Source organism: Dryas octopetala, chromosome 2 (assembly GCF_963921425.1).
Source record: "Dryas octopetala chromosome 2, drDryOcto1.1, whole genome shotgun sequence".
In the NCBI taxonomy this organism is placed as follows: Eukaryota; Viridiplantae; Streptophyta; class Magnoliopsida; order Rosales; family Rosaceae; genus Dryas; species Dryas octopetala.
The window spans coordinates 4,102,019-4,121,801 of record NC_141367.1 but is presented as its reverse complement, the minus strand read 5'-3'; the positions used below and the strand labels follow the sequence as shown (position 1 = coordinate 4,121,801).

The 19,783-nt window shown below is 34.0% G+C and overlaps 1 protein-coding gene and 1 long non-coding RNA gene across 5 annotated transcripts; both read right to left on the bottom strand.

Moving 5' to 3' along the window:
• Positions 1–2,174: 2,174 nt before the first annotated feature.
• On the bottom strand, positions 2,175–8,573 carry LOC147292587 ((-)-germacrene D synthase-like). 2 transcript variants are annotated; one of them, XM_086234484.1, is made up of 7 exons: positions 5,213–5,435; positions 4,723–4,993; positions 4,233–4,605; positions 3,892–4,113; positions 3,375–3,513; positions 3,010–3,258; positions 2,175–2,665 (listed from the first exon to the last, which is right to left on the bottom strand). In XM_086234484.1, exons 1-7 carry the CDS (start codon positions 5,348–5,350, stop codon positions 2,372–2,374), a joined length of 1,686 nt encoding a protein of 561 aa, XP_086090610.1. In that variant the 5' UTR covers positions 5,351–5,435; the 3' UTR covers positions 2,175–2,371. The 2 variants fall into 2 exon arrangements, with proteins under 2 accessions (XP_086090610.1, XP_086090611.1); XM_086234485.1 differs by lacking the exons at positions 4,723–4,993; positions 5,213–5,435 and adding an exon at positions 8,315–8,573.
• Positions 8,574–13,338: 4,765 nt separating this feature from the next.
• LOC147292586 (uncharacterized) lies at positions 13,339–16,500 on the bottom strand. 3 transcript variants are annotated; one of them, XR_015120325.1, is made up of 5 exons: positions 16,277–16,500; positions 15,122–15,274; positions 14,979–15,049; positions 13,705–13,773; positions 13,339–13,509 (listed from the first exon to the last, which is right to left on the bottom strand). It is a non-coding gene; the product is annotated as an uncharacterized LOC147292586 (long non-coding RNA). The 3 variants fall into 3 exon arrangements; XR_015120324.1 differs by having other exon boundaries at positions 13,705–13,768; XR_015120326.1 differs by lacking the exon at positions 13,705–13,773.
• Between the last annotated feature and the right edge of the window lie 3,283 nt (positions 16,501–19,783).

Here is a 19,783-nt window from a genome sequence, read left to right as displayed (position 1 = left end):
TCTATGTAGCCTAGCTCTTTTTTATAGCAATTAATTATACAAATAAAAGCTACAAGTTTAAGTATTGCACTAAGAGAATATACTCATAGGTCCTCTACAGCGAGAATTTATTTTAATTCTCATATTTCATTATTAAATTTACATAAATTAAATCTTATATCTATTATAGCACAAACTGAAATAAATAACCAAAACAAAACAAATTTATTATAAGCAACTAAGCAACTCATTTCGTAGTTAATAATAGTAAGATTTACAGTGGATATGCTTGGTCCCATAATTGCATGATAATGCAAAATACTACATCACCCTAGATGCTTTCATTATAGTTCAAGCACTCTCTTCAGGAAATCAATTTATTCTTGCCTTCAATATAGTTCAAGCACATGTGAGCCCTTCATATTCTTGAAACCAACCACAGAGTACATGTCAAGTATATTTGATATACTTTACTACACGAAAATTGGCTGCACAATCATAAAAGGAAACAAAGCAGAGAAAAGTTACCTGCAAATTAAAGCCTTAAGTTGCTTAAAACAGAGATCAAAGGTTTTCCTTGCTTTTTTCTGATAGTACGTTGCACCCTTACCATATAGGCATATACCAACAAACTCTGGGTATAAATGATTTCCTCGGAAGCAAATAAAATTTAAAGGCCCTGCAAAGAAATAAAACAAGTTCAGCCCCCAAATAAACATTATTTCCTTTTAATTAGTGAAGGAATTTTGTATACAAACAACAACAAGAAACCTGCCACACTGCAAAATCTCAGAAAATCTAAACCAATCTGAAAAGTTACTGGTTTTACTAAGATCCAAAACAGGGATCTTGTGCAGTTCATCTCCCATCCAAACTACAATGTTGCCTGTTTGGCCTCCATACTGTCACCCCATATATTGAAAACCCAATTTCAGATTCACCAAGACATACAGAAATACCAATAACCCACAACCAATTAATCACCTATAAATATTCATCTAGGATGATCGAAGGAAATTTATGGTGATTGAGCCCGAACACAAACTGAAATTAAAAATCATCAATCAACTAACCAATGAATTTAGTTAACAATATAACGTCAAGAAAGGAAACAAAGGGAAAGATCCCAGCACAAAGTCAAAATACAAATCCCTGTGAACAAAACTTGTAAACATAGCAAGATAGTTTCCTAGCAAATCTTTCTCAGTAACAGATCCTCCTAGTGAATTAAATATGTGACAATATCCTGTTCCAAGGAGAGAGAAATTGAAAACCAAGAAAACCCCTTATTTTGTGCATTGCAAACGAACCTATGGAAATCCCTAATTTGAAGAAAAACCTAAACAACAACAAGAGAGAAGAGGACAGAGAGATAGAGAGAAGAGGATAGAGATAAAGAGAGAACCCAGGAGAGATGAGACTGAGCTTACCTTTTGACGCCGCAACCCAGGAGGATGAGATAGTTCGTACTTGACCGCCGACGGCAACTTCGACTTCGACGGCAAGGTCTGAGTGAGAACGAGACGCGCGAGAGAGAAAGAGATCGACAATGGCGGCGATCGAGTGTGTGTCTCAGTTTGTGTTTGAGAGGGTGAGATCGAGAGAAGGAGATGTCTGCATAGAAGGGAATGTGTGTGTGTGGATATCGTGCTGGGGTTGGAACACTTAGCCAAAATTTTTAAGTTTGTGGAAAAAATTCCCCCGTGTTTTTTTCGGTCAAAATATAGATATCAGATATGATTTTTACATATCAGTTTTTAAAAAAACTTAATCAACAGGGAAAAATTAAGATATCGGAAAAAAAAATGGTGATATGTTAATGAGTTTAGACATCATCTACAAAATTAACCGATATCTAAAAATATACGATATCGGTTAATGTAAAAACTGATATTAAAAAAGTGATGTCTATTACAGTTTTTCCTGTAGTGTGACATACATTAATTGTGAATCGAAACTCTCTTTTACAACCATGATTGAGAATTGCACAGAAAGCCAACCAATAATGTGATGTTCTTTCATAAATTTGTTCTAAATAAAATGTGATTTTGAACTGAATTTCAAATAAATTATAATTAACACTATTAACCATTGAAATTGAGTTAAAAATCGTAAATATTAAGACAAAGTAGAATCGGATCCAAATTACAAGACCATAAACTATAGTAGAACGAGAATGATATGTACCCACCATATAAAAAATTTTATTCTTTATTGATAGAAAGAAAAGAGGACTGACAAACAATATCCCAAATATTAATTACTTCATGGAGATATGGTTTCAACTGCAATTAAGCTCCCACTGTCGAAACAGTTTTAAAGGACGTATTAGCTATAGGACTTGGGAGACCTTATTTAATTTATATGAAATACGACAAGTTGAATTTTAGGGTTATATAGGCACAGGTTCGACAAGTACAGAAGCTATAGAATCCTTGAGCACATTTATGTTGGTAGTGTAGCCATCTCCATGCTTGTATACAACATCACAGGCACGCATTAGATTGAGAATTCGTATTAGTAGGGGCATGGGGACAGCAGTAGGTTGGAGGCACGCTTCGTTTATGTCCTTCCATGCATTATTCACTTGTTTACGAAGTTCGATTATCGCTTCTTCTTCTGAGGCACCATATTGTTTCATGTAGCAGTCCACAACTGAGGCAACATGTCCCCTCTCTTTCTCAAGCTACATGAACGTACATCATAATTAATGTCATCATAAATTAATTACTAGTGCTATATATATATAATCCTTTTCTAGAGAGGATGTCTGCATTTTTCAAAATTTGCGGAAGTCGACACAGTGCCGACATGGGGTAGACAGTGTATCGACACGAAATTCCAAAACTTGCTTTAACACATCAGAACTTGCTACAACATATCATATATGTCGACACACTATCTACCCCATGTCAGTAATGTATCGACATCCGTAAATTTTGAAAAATGTAGATATTCTCTTTAGAGAAAAATTCTATATACGTATATGCACTTGTTATTATTATAACTTATAAGTAGCTAGGTACATACCTTGCGGGACGCTATGTCATTCTCGAGTCTGGCAATTGTTGATGCAGCCTTTACAGCCTGGGGGTTACTTAACAACCATTCAAAGGAGTCTTTTGTAACAACATCTCCCATTCCAACAAAGGATATGGATGTTAGCAATTCGTAGCCAGCGGTCTGAAGCGATATGGGCATATATTCATCTAGTGTTGGTATGTGTTTCTTGTGGAACCATTTTGCTTCATGGAAGTAACCTCTAACTTGTTCCTTCATCTATTTGAGACACCAACCCAAATTAATAATATATTTTGATCAGTAATTAATTTTAGGCTTAAATATTGATCACAAATTAAGAATGGAATTAAGTAGATTCTGAATTTGGGGCTTACTGCTTCTATGGCATAATGGTTGCGATATAATTTTCCTTCATTGGAAAGCTTTTCTTCGATTTCACTATACACATCCAACAGTGTCTGATAACATACTTTCATATACTCTGGCAGTTGATCCATGGCAGAGATGTCCCACCTAGATCATCAAAATTAATAAGCTAGACTATATATATAATCTCAAATGAGTCAAATCAGTTAACTAAACCTACAGTCTGTTGCAATAAGCTAGCTGACTTCAATTTAAAATTAAGGATTATTAATGATCAACATATATATATATATATATTAATCCGCTAAACCCTAAACCCTAGTATACGATCTAGAAAGAAGATGTTAATGTATCATTCATGTATTGGACTCTACAAAAAAAAAAAAAAAAAAAAAAAATTTAAGAGAATAAACCCTATCAAATGAATTGTTACCACCTAAGTTGGGAATCAAAATTTGAGAAAAGTAATAGAGGCAATAAACATATTCCTATATATATAGAATATAAGAGGGCAAGTGTTCAAACCTCTCCACAGCATCAGTAAAGAGCTCTAGATCCTCAGGTGTGCCATAAACATCATAAATGTCATCAATAATGGATGCCACAGCAGTAACTTTGCTTAATATAATCCTACCGAAGGAGTATTCAGGCTGAAAGTAGACTGCCAAAGGCCAACAGAAGTAGAGCTCAACCACTCTGTCTCTTACAAAAGGTAGCTTGTTTCCAACGTCCAAGTCATTCCACCACCTGATCAATTGCATAATTATTTAGTGGAATTAGGATTTGCTTCAGTTTTCAGTAGCACGGTAAGAACTTGATCAGAGATCTAATTACAAATTTGAGTGTGATAGGGTTTAGTAAGTCACCTTGTAATAGTAACTAGTTCCTTTTTATGGAGTTGCTGGAGCAGGTTGAAATCTAACTTTGCAAATGTTAGGAGAGTTTCGTCATGTGAATCGCGCTCCTGGTAGAGAGACAAGTAGTACCTTGCTTCAATCCTTGGCATGCCCTTTCGTAATGACTGATATAAGGCATGACTCACTTGTTTCGAAAGTGGGGGGCTTAAACGGTTTGATGCCGACTCAAGATGAGTGGTGGTGAAGGTTAGTGCCTCTTCCAGTATATCCTCTCCGTGGATCATAAAATGTGTTGCTTCATACAAGCTTAACAATCCAACCACATCATTTATAAGTGATTCCTTAAATTTTTCATCATTGCCCTTGAACTTGTTGAATATGCCTGCAAGATCCGCCAATGCATTAATTACAGCATCATATATGATCATGAGCAAGATTACCGTACTGAAAGAAAGCAGTTATAAAAGATATTATGAATGTCGAGGAGAGGAGGACTTACCACATGGAATGTTATAACCTTGTTGTCTAAGCAATCGAAAACGAAGAGCGACAGTGTAAAGGTCACCATCATCACAGACTTCATAATAATTCTTGTGAATTTGCTGTAAAATTTCGTCTATCTCATTTGGAAAATGATAAGACACCCCTAAACGCTGAATGTCATCAATCAAGTCCAACTTTTGTGAAACATTTTGAACTGGAGCCATTATCTTCCTCTTCACTTCTGTCTTCAGTTCTTGGACTCGTTGCTCCATTTTAGTATTTGTTCTCTGTTAAGACAAATTGGAAATAAGACAATAAAATTAGTAAAAAAATGACCAAATTTGCTCCCCGGCCTAACTGAACAATCTTTAAGAGCCTAGCTTGGATGCCTTAAAAAGAAAAAATGAAAAAGAGTGACCTCTTTATATGGTGCAAATTTAAACAATTCAAAATTAATCTATTATGAATGACTAATTAACTTTAAGAAATTAATTAGTATGACTTACCACGGACGCATTTGACAGAAAATGGTCAGCCCAAATGCTGGAAGGAAAATTAGCTGAAAGTCGATTAACATCAGGAGTAGTATTGGCAATATTTGTGGTTTGAGCTTGAGATGCTGAAACTTGAACTTGAGCAGACATTTTGTTACAAAGACTGAAATGAAACTTGAGGTTTGAGGCTTTGAGCTTAATTGATATGCTGAAACTTGGGGCACTTGAAAGTTAGGCTAGCTGGAGTGAGTGAGTCGAATAGCAATGCTTGCTAGCTATTTATAGAAAAATATGTAGCTACGTACTGTAGTGAAAGCAACTTGCACCTAAATGTGTGGAGCGGACCGAATGATGAGTACTAGGAAGTAGCAGCTACGTACACCGAACAAAAAACTTTTCTTTCTAGACAAAATATAAAAGGTCAAATGATATTTTTGGTCCTACGTGCGTAAGACGGTAGGTGTCAAAATATATTCAACATGCAAACATTCCACTCTATACAGACATAGGTGTCAAAATTTCCATGGAAATATCATTATACACTACAAAAAATATGAGCAAAGCCCACTAATGATTGGCGACTACAAAAGGGGTGGCAATTTGAAACTTTAGTGCATATTGCTCAATTGCCACCAATTTTTGTTAAAATAGAGGCACTTTAGTTCCTATTGCTAATTGCCACCCCTTTTATAACCGCCAATCATTAGTGGACTTTGGTCATATTTTTTGTAGTGATATTTGTTTCGTCTCCACTCCCAAAATATATAAAACATGCAAATATTCCACCGGCCGACAGTAGGTGTCAAAATTTCCCAGATCCAATGGGGGTGGACCAAACAAGTCAATTCATCTCGATGGAGTTCCAAGTCCACATGGAGGAAAAGCAATTAATTAGTTGATCATGTTTTCTCCATTTGCTTATCTATGCAAATTGAAAAGTACATGGTCAAAATAAATCGCTGCTGCCAAAACATATTCAAGCATCCATTTTGTTATATATTACCCCTAAACTTTGACCACCACATGCATCACCTGTCATGACTTTTCTTTGTTTGTTTTAATTTTTTGGCCACGATGACTTTCTTTGTTTGATTAATCTTACGGTCCTTACCATGAGTTTTCCAGCTAGAGACTTTAATCTGCTTTATTTCTTATTACTTTTTTTTTTTATTAAACAAAACTTATGGGCCTTATTCTCCAACTCCATCTTTTATGGTTTTCTTGTATTTGTCATACATACTTCATGTGAAATTTATTTCTCCTATTATCTCAAACTTGCATAAGATTTTTTGATTAGTTACTAGTTACTATCAGGGTATTAACTTTCAAAATTTTCACTTTTTTCAAGGTTTGAAATTTTAATACACTACCAGTCTATATTTTGATAATTTCGTCGATTTTTTCCAATTTTTCGGTAATTTCTCTTCAATTTCACAATATCAGAAAAAGTATTAGATAAATTGGAAGCAATGAGAGTCGAACCGCTTCCTTCCCTGCAAGTTGTTTTTGTTATATTTCTCATTCATAACGTCCTGATGTGATTTTCACATTTTTAACATTTAACTAAGGCTCTGTTTGATATTGTTGTGGAAGGTCTTAAAAGTGCTTTCATAATTTCATTGAAAATTTTCTTGATAAAAGTGTTTGGTAAAAGTAAATTGTAACCGCTTTTTTTAAAAGCGAGGGGATTCTCGCAACAGTTTTAAGAAGCAGCTCAAGGCTGCTTTTGAAATTCTCGTTCACCAGAAGCGGGAAAGAACCGGTATGTGGTTTAATGATTTTTTTTTAAATACCCAACGTGTCCTTAATAACTTTTGCAATTGACAACAACTGTTCTTCTCATTTTACGCCATTTCTTTGTTCAGCTCTCCACTTTCTTCTTCTCCCCTTCACTGATTTCAGCTTTCTTCACTCTTTTTCTTTAATTTTATTTTAGGTAATTTTCTTATCTCTTTCATTTTCAGTTCATGTCTTCAGTTTCTTCCTACAGAACGCCAAAACCCAAATCAAAAAATTCTCAATAATCTATCAGTGATGGCAGGCCAAAATCAATAGCAACGTACATCAACTGCCCATTCTACTACGCTCTGATCAACGGTGCTCACAAAGAAGAGGTTCTTGGGTTTTTCTCCAGGTTGTTAGGAAACCCTCATAGTTTAGGACTTTAGTTTCTTGTCCTTGTGGTTAATGTTATTCTTGTATATCAAGCAATCCTAATTACTTTAGGTTAACACGTATTGGGCTGTGTATATATATGTACTCTTCTCATAATGCAATTATCAAGTTTAACCTTTCTACATGGTATCAGAGGTTCTAACGAACTTTGTGGGCTTTTCTCTCTTCTTTTTGAAACCCTAGTCCCCCTCCTCTTTTAGAAACCCTAGCCCTCTTCCTTCTTTGTTTCCATGGCGTCTGCATCTACTTCCTTCTTTTCCTCTACTCCCTCGGGTCCTAATGTGGTTCACTTTTTGAAGCTCTTTGAGACTAACTATCTCCTTTGGGAGAGTCAGATGCGACCTTTTCTTATTGGGCATGGTCTTTTTAAATTTGTTGATGATTCTTATCCCTCTCCTCCCTCTACCGTGGCTACTCCTGCTGATGCCGCCATTGGCGCTGCTGCCTCCCTTGCTCCCAATCCGGCCTATGCTTTATGGAGTTGCTGGAGCAGGTTGAAATCTAACTTTGCAAATGTTAGGAGAGTTTCGTCATGTGAATCGCGCTCCTGGTAGAGAGACAAGTAGTACCTTGCTTCAATCCATGGCATGCCCTTTTGTAATGACTGATATAAGGCATGACTCACTTGTTTCGAAAGTGGGGGGCTTAAACGGTTTGATGCCGACTCAAGATGAGTGGTGGTGAAGGTTAGTGCCTCTTCCAGTATATCCTCTCCGTGGATCATAAAATGTGTTGCTTCATACAAGCTTAACAATCCAACCACATCATTTATAAGTGATTCCTTAAATTTTTCATCATTGCCCTTGAACTTGTTGAATATGCCTGCAAGATCCGCCAATGCATTAATTATAGCATCATATATGATCATGAGCAAAATTACCGTACTGAAAGAAAGCAGTTATAAAAGATATTATGACTGTCGAGGAGAGGAGGACTTACCGCATGGAATGTTATAACCTTGTTGTCTAAGCAATCGAAAACGAAGAGCGACAGTGTAAAGGTCACCATCATCACAGACTTCATAATAATTCTTGTGAATTTGCTGCAAAATTTCGTCTATCTCATTTGGAAAATGATAAGACACCCCTAAACGTTGAATGTCATCAATCAAGTCCAACTTTTGTGAAACATTTTGAACTGGAGCCATTATCTTCCTCTTCACTTCTTTCTTCAGTTCTTGGACTCGTTGCTCCATTTTAGTATTTGTTTCCTGTTAAGACAAATTGGAAAAAAGACAATAAAATTAGTAAAAAATGATCAAATTTGCTCCCCTGACTGAACAATCTTTAAGAGCCTTGGATGCCTTAAAAAGAAAAAATGAAAAAGAGTGACCTCTTTATATGGTGCAAATTTAAACAATTCAAAATTAATCTATTATGAATGACTAATTAACTTTAAGGAATTAATTAGTATGACTTACCACGGAAGCATTTGACAGAAAATGGTCCGCCCAAATGCTGGAAGGAAAATTAGCTGAAAGTCGATTAACATCAGGAGTAGTATTGGCAGTATTTGTGGTTTGAGCTTGAGATGCTGAAACTTGATCATGAGCACACATTTTATGACAACACTGAAATGAAACTTGAGGTTTGAGGCTTTGAGCTAATTAATTGATATGCTGAAACTTGGGGCACTTGAAAGTTAGGCTAGCTGGAGTGAGTGAGTCGAATAGCAATGCTTGCTAGCTATTTATTGAAAAATATGTAGCTACTGTAGTGAAAGCAACTTGTAGGCAGTGCCGGCTCAAGCATAAGGCAAGCATGGCCTGTGCTTAGGGCCTCATATTAAAAGTATTTGACACACTATTAAAAATAAAAAAAAAAACTTAAAATATTTATAATTAGTCAATTAGGTCTCAAAATTTTGAAAACAGTGCCGGCTCAAGCATAAGGCAAGCAAGGCCTGTGCCTAGGGCCTCCCTCATATTGAAAATATTTGACACACTATTAAAAAAAAAAAAAAACTTAAAATATTTATAATTAGTCAATTAGGTCTCAAAATTTTGAAAGAGGTTTTCTACTTTCTTATTTAATGTTTAGGTGTGAGATTCTTCATTATTTGTTAGTGAGACTTTTGATTTTTTTATTCCCTTAGGCTTTCCACTAAAAAAAAGTGCTTCATGAATTGTTTTCGGGGATATCTCACATCTATTTCATTTGTACATTGTGATCTGCCTTTTTTTTTTTTGTCCTTTTCTCTCATTATTTGTAATTTCTCTCGTTAAAACTAAATGAAGCAAGCCTAAAGGCTGATTTTTTGAATAATATATTTGGAAAGCCTCTGTGTAGTTTCGCTTTAGGCCTCACTTTCCATTGAGCCACCATTGCTTGTAGGTGTCTCTTCTAAACTGTATAGAGTTAAATACAAAAATGGTCCATAAACTTTACAATGAGTCTCAATTTAATCCACTAACTATAAAAAGTGTCAATTTGGTCCACAAACTCTCCAAGTTGTACCAAAGCAATACAAACGCTAACTTTATAACCCTATACCCTAATACAATTATAACTATATACCCTAAACTATATTAATTAGTTAATTACTCTATACATATATTATATATAAGTAATAAGTATATAAGTATATAACATATATAACTATATACCCAATTGAAACCCCAATTAGACTCATAGTCAATTATAACCCTATATCCTAATACATTATAACCATATACCCTAAACTATATTAATTAGTTAATTACTCGATCTATACATATATTATATATAAGTAATAAGTATATAAGTGTATAAAACCAATTGAAACCCCAATTAGACTCATAGTCAACTATAACCCTATATCTTAATAAAATTATAACTATATACCCTAAACTATATTAATTAGTTAATTACTCTATACATATATTATATATAAGTAATAAATATATAAGTATATAACATATATAATTATATAAGTATATAAACCCAATTGAAACCACAATGAAATCCCAATTAGACTCATAGTCAACTATAACCATATACCCTAAATTATATTAATTACTCTATACATATATAACATATATAACTAATTAACTATATAACCACAATTGAAACCCCAATGAAAATTAAAACCCCAATTTAATTACAAGTGTTTAAGCGACTTAAGTGTTTAAAAAATTAAAACCCCAATTTAATTACAAAACTCAAACAGACTCATTGACTGAAGTCAAGTCACTATTCACTAAACAAGTAAACAGTCAAAGTTTCTGTGTTTCATTTTGACTAACTCGAAGACTTCAAACGAATCAAAGTATCAAACTCAATTCAAAGACTGAAAGTCTGAAACCCTCAGCCCTCACGCCGCAGCCCGAGCCCGCAATCCAGACCTCACGCCGACTCGGTCTTCCTTACGCTGTCGCGGTCTTCCTCTCGCCGTCGCGGTCTTCCTCAAGCTGTGTCCGTCGCCGACTCGCCAAGTCACCCTTGCCATCTTCCTCTCTTCCCGTCGCCGTGGCCGTGGCCGTGGCGATCTTCCTCTCTCGATCTCTCACTCTCTCAGCGCCTCTCCATCTCATATCTTACAGTATTATTGATTTTGTGTTAGGGGTTTGATTTAGGGTTTGATTTGGGGTTAGGGATTACTGATTTTGGGTTAGGGATTTACTGATTTTGGGTTAGGGGTTAGGGATTTACTGATTTTACAGTAAAGTCAAACGATTGTTGTTGTCAAATCCAATTTGGGTTTTGTTTTTCATTAGAAATTTTTCTCTGGGATGTATGTATTCAATCAAATGGTGTTCAGTGTCAAATTTTACAATGGTTTGTTTCTTAATTTCTTGGTTGATTTGGGGTTGTGAATCTGTTTGGGGTTGTGAATCTGTTTGGTGGCTTGGTGCAGTACAATTTTTAGTCCAGCCCCAAACAGTGCACCGGACCAAACTGAACTTGTTACGGTTCAGTTTGGTCCAGTTCTGGTGCAAAATGTACAGTTCTCAGCACCGGACCGGACTGGATAACCTCCACAGTCCAGTGCACGGTTTGGGGGGAGAACTGAATTGGACTGGACCATGCCCACCCCATTTTTACGCATTTCTTTGTTCAGCTCTCCACTTTCTTCTTCTTCTGTTCACTGATTTCATCTTTCTTCACTCTTTTTCTTTAATTTTATTTTAGGTAATTTTCTTATCTCTTTCATTTTCAGTTCTTCCCCTTCCTCTTTAATTGGGTTTTTAGTATACGCCAAATTGCAATTAAGCTCCCAATTCTCGATCAATTCATGTCTTCAGTTTCTTCCTATAGAACCCCAAAACCCAAATAAAAAAATTCTCAATAATCTATCAGTGATGGCAGGCCAAAATCAACAGCAACGTACATCAACTGCCCATTCTAGTACGCTCTGATCAACGGTGCTCACAAAGAAGAGGTCCTTGGGTTTTTCTCCAGGTAATTTTCTTTTTTCAACAACCAACTTCTGGCCGGGATTTTATTTTCAATGGGAAAAGGCTTGTAATTCTGTGTCTTCCAACTTACAAAATTTGTTTATAGTGGGGAATATCTAGTACTGGTCAAGAGCAGTCGGCATAGTGCATTTGACAGAATTCTTGCTTCTATTCCCTTCAAAGGCCAGATCTGTTAGTGTATTTCGTATGTGGATTTTCATTACTTCTGAGTATTGGCCCCTCTGGTATGCTTTTTGAGTTCTTTAATATAATTGTATTACAAATTAGTTGATAAATTGATTAGGTTATGAGTGGTGACAATTTGTATAAATGGTTTGATTGCATTTGTTTTATGATAACAGTCCTAGTTATGCTATATTTATGTTATATATATTTAGTGTTGTTCTCATTGTTTATCTTGTCTTTTTTTTCTTTTCTTTTTTTGGGTGGACGCATTTTTTATCTTTGAATTGAACTGAATACGTCAAATATCTCTCTGACCATAGGAATTGAGTAGCTAGCAGGAGTATTTAATTTTCTTTTTAAAGGCCAAAGAAGGAATTGATGTTAACTTTGTGAACACTGCAAGAACAAATTTACAAAGCACAAACTTATCTTTGTGTCATTTGTTTTAAAAAACACAATTAATCATGCTCTAATGTCATTGGTAATGGTACAGCCACAATTATATGCTTGTGACCGGTATTGTTTTTTCCTTTTTGGATCATAATTCAATCAAAACTTTTTGAATTATCCCAATTTGTGTAATAAATTCTTTGATTCTTCAACTTCAATGAAATCGGAATAGTTCCCTTCATTCTTATACTACTACATTTGGATGAAATATAATCTAATGGGATAAAAATATTTATTATTTTTTATTGATTCCTGTCAAAAAAACACAATTTGAGTAAAAGATTTTTTTATTTTAATGAATCGATTTTTATGTTATTTTGTAGTGTACAATTCCTTTGTTTGTGGGATCATTTTCTCCGTTACCCATAAAGATGGGGCACAACCTTGATATTTGTGTCACACACACGGAAACACAAATACAAGTAGTAATTGTGCCTTCCCTCTGAGCATTACGTTGACAAATGTGCAGTGGCCTGACTGTTACGAACATGGCACATCTACTAGAAATGTGCCCAATGAGTTTATGTTTAAAAATAAATAAATAAACAATATAAATTAGTATGAACTATGAAGACCATTTTGTGTTAATATTTACACCTAATATTTTGCACTTAGTAAGTATATATAGCACATGCTACACACTAGAAATCTAGAATACCATCCTACCTACTGGAAGTGTAGTACCATTAAAACTATATGCAAACATGTTATTATATTATACCATTAAAACTAGTAAAAAATTAGTATAGTGTACAACCCTATTAGAAAGTAAAATGATATGACAAATAATCATTGTAAAAATACCTAATAAAAAAGATTTAATTGCAATTAGTTAATTTCATCATAATATGCTACAAACAAATCATATAGACTATAATGACAATCAGTACTTAATTCTATTGTGTAATCTGTTCGGAAAAAAAAGCGTAATAAGAAAATAGACCATGATCCTTACATACAGATATAAGAAAATAATAATAAAAATTAAAAAAAATTATGTGCTTACATCTATAATAACAAAAAAATAATAACGAAAAAACTACACTTAAGTGCATACACTCTATACTTGATTGAATTTCCGAGAGTGATGTAGGCATGAGTCTTTGGCAGTTCAATCAATGATCTGAAAAAGGGCAAAAAAGAAATGAGTACTTTAATTTATTGAAAGCATACTGGAAGCATATATTTGTCATATCATATTATGTTGCATTCAAGTAGTACTTATATAACAAACTATATAATTACTTTTAACAAAACAAACATTCACATTCACATTCCCATCCTCAAGTATGCTTTTCCCAGTTTCTGAGCATCTTACCTTGCTTTTCTCATCTAAGCATCTTCATCATACAGTACTCCACTCACAACTAAGCAAATAGTATCTGCACTTTTATTCGTTAAGCAAGAATAAGTGAATAAATCTGCTCATTTTAATTACAAAAGGGTACTTAATACTAGCTGCATTACAATCGGGTTAGAGCCTAAGCCATATCCTTTAATATTTGTCTAGCAACAAAAAGAAGAAAAGAAAAGGAATAAAAGTAAAGGCTAGGGAACTTCTTCGTTTTTGTTGAAAAGAAACACAAACCATGTTCCATCAACATCGATGCATGATCTGGTGGAGGTAGCCATGACAGAAAATGATGGAACAACCAACAAATACATAATTTAAATAGAGATGGTGTGCTCAATATTTGGTAAAATAGAAATGTTTCGCAAGTTCAACAGGGCATTTAACATCAACAGACAATAAAATTTGCTTTCGTACTGAAATCTCGATCTATACAAAATGCACTGCTAAAGTACATTTTAAGGTCTCACATGCTTAGATGATATGTTATATTAACAAAATGATGAGTTAGACTAATAGCACTTAATACAGTATCTTCTAGCTCCAAACCTTAACTTCATTCTGCAAACATATAAAAAAAAACTAAAAAAACTGAACTTCCATGTCCCAATTCTTAATATTTTTTTATCTTAGTTTTATGCTTCAATACCCTGCTTAATCTTCCCACCTATATCAAGTCCACCACAAAATCAATCATAAAGCTGTTTCTTTTGATTCAAAATTTTTTTCATTGTTAAAAAGAATAATAAAAATTTAACCAAAGAACCATCAACAGAGAGTAAATAACAAAATAAATTAATACATGTATTAGAGGCAAAGCACTTCACAACACCAAGCCTACATGCAGAACTCAAAGAACAGAAAACTATACAATTCACAAGGCTTGTCACTACATATTATCTGTTCAGAACTCACCAAGCAACAACAAAGATAATAAAAAAGGTGTAACTTTTGACTTCTCTATAAAAATAAAAAAAAGACAGAAAAGAGATGTTTGATTCTTAACTTATGCTGGCACTATATTTCAACTACTTCATTTCTCTTTTCTTAAAGCAGGAAAGAACTGCTTAATGTAATGGGGAAACTATTTATGATCTTAAATTCCTGACTATATCAAAGCCATTACTTAAATTCCTACATCCAAATCCCTTGCTTTCAGATACCAATCCATTACAAAATACCATTCAGAACAAATTCAAGATCCCATGCATTCCAAAAGACACCAAATTGAAAAATACTACCTGTTGGTTTCGGAATGAGACAAACCCAAAGCCTCATGAACGTCCTGTCTTCTGATCCCACACAACTAAAACTGAAGAAAAATAATAAAATCAAGAGGCCAACTATGAAAAAAAAAAAAATTAAAACTACAAGAGTCACATACCTCTTTTTTATATGATCACCCATCGTATGCTTCATTTGTAGTAATGAGAAAGAGGCCCAAACAGACAGCATTGTTCAAACGGCATGTAGACACATCTTGGTAAATACATATAATGATGATGATAATTCAGTGATTAGCACCATAAGTCCATTGCTAAAAAAAAAGAAGGAAGGTGAATAAGAGAGAGAAAAAGGAAGGTGAATAAGAGAGAGAGAAAGAAAGAAAGGACAGGCAAAAAACTGAAAGCAAAGCAAACAATGGCAGCAAAGATGCTACTATGAGTGTAGTTTGGTGGCTCTTATATCTGTATGATTTTTTGTTAAAGCCAAAGAGGGCCTTGTCCTTCTGTATGATTTTTTGTTAAAGCCAAAGAGGGCCTTGTCCTTCATTTATCAAACTCAAGGTGATGAAATCAAGAACTACAAAAACAAGGACCACCTAAAAGGACCATTTTGGGCCTTGGCCTTCAATTCTCTTGCCTTAAACCCAAATCATTCCATTAAAATCGGGCCAAACACATAAGATATGATTTATTTATGTTGTTGAGATTCTATCTCCAACCTTCTTTCATTTGTTTAGTTATTTTTTCTTTTTTGAAAGGAGATTTGTGTAGTCAGTTTAAATCCCTTGTTTTGAAACCCTGAAATTATCTCTACAACCTAAAGTTTACAAGATGAAATTGTAATGATTAATAGACACAAATGAATCGATATATAGAGAGAGAAACTGATATATAAAACATGTTATTTAGAAACAAAGAATCAAACAAAAATACAAAATAAAATTGAAAGAAAAAAAAAAACCAAGATTCTGGGGCATGGAATTGAAATAAATATCAACACTATAGACCCAATTGGACACCCATTGCAGCACCCATGCGATCCACAAGACCCAGAGCAAATCCGTTCAAAGAACAAGACGAATTTGATGTCTCTTTGGTATTCTTATTGATCTAAGTTTATTTTGGCTTCCAATTTTATGCCTATTATCAGATATATATATATATATATATCTATATCCATCATCTCAGCTAGAACCAAGTTTGACCTAGTTTGCCGACTTGGCCTTTCCTATATTTCTTCAGCCTCCAAGCTAGTCTACCTTGATTAAGCTAATTCATAGAGATAAAGAAAATAAAGCTAAAAAAATCCTTACCACCGATTAGAGAGAGATAGAAATTGTCTGGTTCCTGCTACGTTGAGAGACAGAGAAAGCTGTCTGGTACAATCTCAAAACAATCGGTTGCCCGAAATAAAATTCGCCAACCACAGACAAGGTCGAGAGGTCATCGGAGGCCATTGTTAGGGTTAGGATTTAGGGATGCAGAGGTGAGCTTCTAAGTGAGAGAGCGAGAGAAATAGAGAGAGAGAGAGAGAGAGATGAGTCACTTATCTACTTATCTGCAATCAGAAAAAAATAAAATAAAATAAAACTTAACAAGAATAAAATCAGTATAATTGCTAACATTAATAAAATTTCTTTTTACCAAAAAAAATAAAAAACAAATTTCTTTTTGGCCAAAAAAATTATTTGATGAAAAAAGAAATAAGAAATTTTATAGATGATTCTAAATTTCTAATAAAGAAAATTTAGTGATGAGTTTATAATTGGTGACTAGTACTTAAATAATTCATCACTAATTAATCGAAAATGGGCTAATGGGAAAAAATTTTGAAGGGCAAACTTTTAGTGATGAATAAAAATATTTGGTCACTAAATCAGTATTATTAATGACGAATTTTAAATTCATCACTAAAATCCAAATTTCTTGTAGTGGATAGTGAGAGATGAAAGGCGAGAGACTGATAGAGATGAGTGACAGAGTCACAGACTCACAGAGAGAGAGAGAGAGAGGGCAGTGCCGGCGTGAGACGACGAGATGAGTGAGAGAGAGAGAGGGCGGCGCTGGACAGCAAGAGAGTTTGAGAGACTAAAAGAGAGACAGTGAGTAGGTTTCGAGAGTGAGTGAGAGACTTTCTGATTTTTGTGTTTTAGTTGTTTGAGGTTTGGTTTGGTTTGGGTGACTTTCCAAGTAGAACAATGGTAATATATGTGTTTTATGACAGCAACAAAGAGCATGAATCATATATTTGTGTCTTATGACCTGTCAAAAAGAGTACAAATATTTGAGTATAAACCTAATTTAATATTATTTTTAATTTTGTGAGTAGATTTAATCAAGGAGTAAAATTTCGGTTTCGAGGAAATTTTCGATAAAAATTTCGATGGAAATTTTCGCGGAAATTTCGATTAAAATTTCGATTTTGATAAAATTGGACAAAAACGACAAAAATTGCTATCAAAATATGGAAATTTTGAATGAAATTTGACCATATGTTTATTTAACATATTATCTACTACATTAATAAAAAACATTGAAGAAATCAAATAATATAGTAGATTTCATGTGATATGTGATGAATATAATGCGCGCCGGAGACAATACTGTTAAAAAAATACTTCACTAATTAATAATTACATAATAAAATTACACGAATAAATCACCAATATGGCAACGGAAAGTAGCAAGCTTACTCAAAGGGACTTGGAAATGGTCTTCGATAGTTAAATTAAGCCGAATTGGGTTAAAATAGAACCAATCCGATAACAGTAGCGGCAACAACGGTTTATCTAAAATTTCAATTTTACAAATTATCGTAATTGGAAAACCAAACATTAAGTAAATGAAACTTCATGATAAAATGATAAATTTCTTTTTCATAATTTATGTTTACAACTAAACGAAACACTAAAATGACAAAATCAAACCTCAAATAAAATCTCAAATCTTTTTTTTCTTTCCAATTGCCTAAAGATTTCAAATCTCAATCTATCTTACCAAAAAAAAAAAAATTCTTTCTTTTTTTTTTTCTTTCCTCTTTTTTTTTTTTTTTTCTCTCCTTTCTTTTTTTTCCCTTTTCCTTTCTTTTCTCTTCTCTTTTTTCTTTCCTTTTTCTCTTCTTCCCACGTCACGTGACTTCCTCTTTTCTTCCTTCCTTTTCCTTCTTCTTCCCCACCGGTCTTCATCTCTTCGTCTTCTTCCATCCAGTGGCTGCCTTCTTCTTTTTTTTTTCTCCAGCTTTTCTTTTCTTCTCCCTTCACCAATTTTTCTCCTCCCTTCATAATCTCTCTCTTGCCTCTCCCTCCTCCCTCCCTAATCTTTTCTTCCCTCTCCCTCCCCGGATCTCCTCTCCCTCCGACTACGGCTCTCCCTCTCCGATCTCGTCTCTCCCTCCGGCGACGGTGCTCTACCTCCCCTCTCCCTCCGGTCTCTGCCTCCCCTCTCTCTCTCCGGTCTCTACATCGAAAATTTCGCCGAAATTTCAAGGATTTCGGAAAATTTCGACGAAATTTCGGCGAAATTTTTCGAAATTAATTTGGTATGGTGTTAAAATTTCCATACTCCTAAAAAACGAAATTTTCGGCGAAAATTTCAAAATTTTATTCCTTGGATTTAATTACTTCCTCAGCCCTCACATGGGTTTCAATAAAATTGTTGCACAGCTTTCAAAGTAGTAATATGTAAAAATGCACAAAAATCATGTCTTATATAATAGAACACATATAAAAAAGACACAATCACATATGCCAAATATAACAAAACACAAATATATTTATATTTATGCCCCTTATTGAATAACATGTCACAAATCCGTATTTGTGCCCACTTTCTATGTGCCTCATGTCCCTCTTTCTTGTAGTGGAACTTGAATTATGTGCATGTTGGTATTTGGTCCCTTGATATTTTGTTTAAATCAATATAGTTAGCTAATGCTGCAATGCCATTATTTTGTTAAGGAGGAATATTGCATATTTGTAGATAAAGGGTTGCTACTTATGGAATTTTGATAAGGTGCTGCTACCATGCCATTTTTTTGTAAAGGAACAATTGGTTTAGACCAAGTGCTGCTGCCATGCCTATATTTTGTAAATTGTGGCAGATTTTTGAATACCAAGTGCTTGAAAAGAAGAAATAAGAAATAAGATAGCTTAAGTAGATGTGCTAGCTAGTTTAAATTGTGTAATCTCTTTTGGCTAAATTTGACCAAGTACTTTTATCATTTTGATATTGTATGGATGATTCATTTATGAGAGGAAGGCATTTTTAACTTGCAAGCACTTGTGTATTGTGAAATTGCAAGCAATCATGGGTATTTTGAAATTGCCAGCAGGTTTTATCTTGGGTACTCAAGTACCATTATCAATTATATCACTTGTCCACAAATTAAACTGATATATACCACACTTCACATATCACTATTTTTTGTGGAAAAAACATTAAAGATATCAGTTAATGCAAAAAACTGTAATTTTAGAGATATTACATATCATATTTTAAAACAATACTGATACCATACACAACTTTTGTATCACTGTTTTATCAAAACTAATGTCTAATCATATTAATTATGATGTATATACTTGGAAATACGTGACTTACTATATCTAAACAAATTCAAAAACTGATGTATAATGTAGGAATTTATATCAGTTCCAAAATAATTTATGATAACCTATATATCTAACATATGTGTTTCACTTAATTTACTCATTGAAAATGACATAAACTGATGTATTTGGTCCATCATTAATTTCAGATTAAAAATAATGCGATATTAAAACATATATTAGACATCAGTTATAAGTTGATGTCTAAAAACT